The sequence below is a fragment of the Dendrobium catenatum genome, unplaced genomic scaffold (assembly GCF_001605985.2).
Source record: "Dendrobium catenatum unplaced genomic scaffold, ASM160598v2 fragScaff_scaffold_133, whole genome shotgun sequence".
NCBI classification, from domain to species: domain Eukaryota; kingdom Viridiplantae; phylum Streptophyta; class Magnoliopsida; order Asparagales; family Orchidaceae; genus Dendrobium; species Dendrobium catenatum.
This window is the reverse complement of record NW_021318595.1, coordinates 3,469,674-3,472,942: the sequence shown is the minus strand read 5'-3', so window position 1 is coordinate 3,472,942 and position 3,269 is coordinate 3,469,674. Positions and strand designations below refer to the sequence as shown.

Below are 3,269 nucleotides of genomic sequence, written 5' to 3'. Positions count from 1 at the left end.
CAGATCGAACGTTACAAAGCTCGCCTAGTGGCTCTCGGCTACGATCAGCAGCACGGCATCAACTACGACGAGACCTTTAGCCCTGTTGCGAAGATGCCGACCATTCGGGTCCTGCTCACTCTGGCTCTCAACCGGCAATGGCCAATATACCAGCTAGACATCGCCAACGCCTTCTTGCACGGTGATTTGACCGACGACATCTACATGAAACAACCACCGGGCTTCATCGATCAAGCCCAACCTCACGCGGTTTGTAAACTCCACAAATCTCTCTACGGACTGAAACAAGCACCGCGGCAATGGTTTCAGAAGCTCACCGGATTTCTTCAACAACAAGGCTTTGAGTTCAGTCGTTCCGATCCTTCACTTCTATTTTTCAACAAAAACAACATTTCCATTTACATACTAATCTACGTCGATGATTTTCTCGTGACCGGAAACAATGAGCTCATGATTCAACGGCTGCTTCAACAACTCAGCAACCAATTTGCCCTCAAACAGCTTGGCCCGATTTCCCTTTTTCTCGGAATTCAGGTAACTCGCTCCTCTACCGGTTTCTTCCTTTCACAAGAACACTATGCTACTAAATTGCTCAATGATGCAGGTTTCAAGGACTGTAAACCGGCCCCGACACCAATGACTCCTCCGAAGACACACCACGATCCGAACCCTCAACCATTCACAGATCCCTCTCTCTATCGCCGTCTCGCAGGCTCCTTACAATACCTATCAATAACCAGGCCGGACATTGCATTTGCAACCAACCGAATCTGCCAACACATGCAATCCCCGTCCGTGCAAGATTACAAGGCCCTCACACGCATCCTAAGATACATCAAGGGCACAATACGCTTCGGACTACCTCTCACAGCAGGATCTCTTGAGCTGCGATCCTATACGGATGCAGACTGGGCTTCCGACACTACCGATCGGAAGTCTGTATCGGGCTTCTGCACATTTCTAGGCTCAAATCTAATCTCGTGGACCGTTCGGAAGCAAGCTACCGTCGCAAAGTCGTCCACGGAAGCGGAATACAGATCTCTATCCGCGGCAGCATCCGAAGTGATTTGGCTTCGACGCCTAACCACCGAATTGAACATTCCGCAGCCGTCCCCAACTACCATCCATTGTGACAACACCTCGGCCATGGCTATCGCCAAAAACCCGGTGTTTCATGCACGGACAAAGCATATAGAGATCGATTATCACTTCATTCGCCAACAAATCCAATCCGGCAACCTTCAGCTATCGCATATCTCCTCTCAAAATCAAATAGCCGACATTTTAACCAAGCCGTTTTCAATCACTCGCTTCCAAGAGCTCCGCACCAAATTAACCATTCGGGAACCGAATGCTTAATTTGAGGGAGGATATTAGAAGACAACGGCTAATTTTGTATCTAGGACATGATTGTATTTACTTCTTTGCCATTTACCTGCATCTATAAATACAGGTTACTGTAACTAATTCAATTAATGGATTAATCTAGCTCTTCTCTTTCCCTGTTCCTCGTTGTGTCTTTCCCACTTTCTCCTCAGATTCAACCTGACTAAGGGTATTTGATCATTTGATTCAATTGTTAGGTTAAAAAAATGTAGTCAATTTGGGATTATTATGGAGACTTCAATTCAATTACATTTATTCTCCATTGAATAAGTTTAAGGAGGACATCATTATCCTAATTAACTTCAAAGATATTAATGAATGCATTCTTCAAATAGGCCTCAAGGAGTTTCCAAAGTGTTGAAATTTCTTATTCTTGGATTAATAACTAAGTGTCTTGCACCATTAGGAACAAGATTAAGAGAATTTTTTTTATAATAACTTGTGGTAGGACCTTTATCTCCATTGTATAACAAATATTGACATTGGCTATAAATCTAAGCAAGTACCTTCTAAACACATTCATTTTAATAATTTATAACATGCATGTTCGGGTTAATGAGTTAATTGCTTCAACTTGGAAAACTTATATTATGGAGGAATATTTTTTTTTTTAGCAAATGATGTCATAAAATTTAGCCTTAATAACTCTTACTATATCAACTCTTGTAAAATTAAACTTTTTTTGGGGTGGCTTTAAGAAATGGCCGAGCTAAAGTTTTTAACTTCCTAAAAATTGATCATATCAAGGACTCTCTATTGTAGGATAATAAGAACATACAAAAGAAGCTCATTTATGTTGCTAGTTGTGAATGCCAACGGATCCATCAACATTCAAAAGTTGCTTGTATGTTTAAAAGTGAGAAAGATCTTGCCTTTACCAAGAAGTCAAGAGCCAAGGAATCATAAGAATATTAAAGAGATTATTAGAACCAAAAGTATTTTCTCATTCTCAGATGACATTGCAACTTCCTTGCAACATTTATTCATCCATGTTCTCACATCTCTAACCTTCACTTTCTCTTATTAACCTCTCTGTGGGCACTATGATTCAGAAGTGTTAGTTAATAGAAGATCTTGAGCTACACTAACATGGAGATCTAATAGGTCATTTTTTATATCAAGATTGATAAAACTCCTAGTCATAATGGTTCACTTCTAAGCTTTTTAATGTTTGATGGAATACCATTAGTCCTCATTTTACTCATTTTGCACAATCATTTTTTCAAAGACTTGTGACTTGTGAGCTCTTCAATATGGCTAAGCATTTTGTTATCACTCTCATCCCAAAAAAGGCTTCATTTTAACAACCTTTCTAATTTTAAAGGTATATCCCTCCATAATACCTTTTCTTATTCATTTAGCACAAATAGTCTTTACTCATAATTGAGACATTACTAATGATATTGCTTTGACTTATGAGATTATCAAACAGTTTAATTATCTTAAGATTTTTTTGTGCTAAGCTTAACTTATGTAAAACTTTTGATAATGCCAATTGTACGGCCCGACTTACATAATGATTCAAACAAACTATCAATGCATGTAAGATGGTTTGAAGCTTGTATCAACGACGAGTTGTTCTCTATTATAATCATTGCTGAGATTCAATTTCTTTTAATCTTCAAATGGATAATGCTATGGCTAAATCCTATTACCTTTCCTTTTTCACTTCAGTTATGAATTGCTTCTCTTGAATGCTCTCTGCTTAAGAGTGTGCTTAAAAAAACTACTTCTCCTATTATCACTTAATGGTGATAATGTCAGAAGATTATGATAGGAAGTGCTTGTATTCACAAGCAACCTATCCAAAATCGGCGAACCAACGGCAGCCAAATGGCTGTCCACGGCAGGAAAACAGCAGATTTCTGCTGTTTACAGCAGGA

General features: G+C 39.2%; 1 protein-coding gene across 1 annotated transcript in view; it reads left to right on the top strand.

The window, feature by feature from the left end:
• Nucleotides 1–3,156: 3,156 nt before the first annotated feature.
• Nucleotides 3,157–3,269, top strand: part of LOC110100908 (uncharacterized mitochondrial protein AtMg00810-like) — a 1,283-nt gene continuing 1,170 nt past the window's right edge. The window contains exon 1 of the mRNA XM_028698909.1: nucleotides 3,157–3,256. Within this exon, the coding sequence (XP_028554742.1) occupies nucleotides 3,157–3,256 (100 nt within the window). The remainder of the gene's footprint in view (nucleotides 3,257–3,269) is intronic.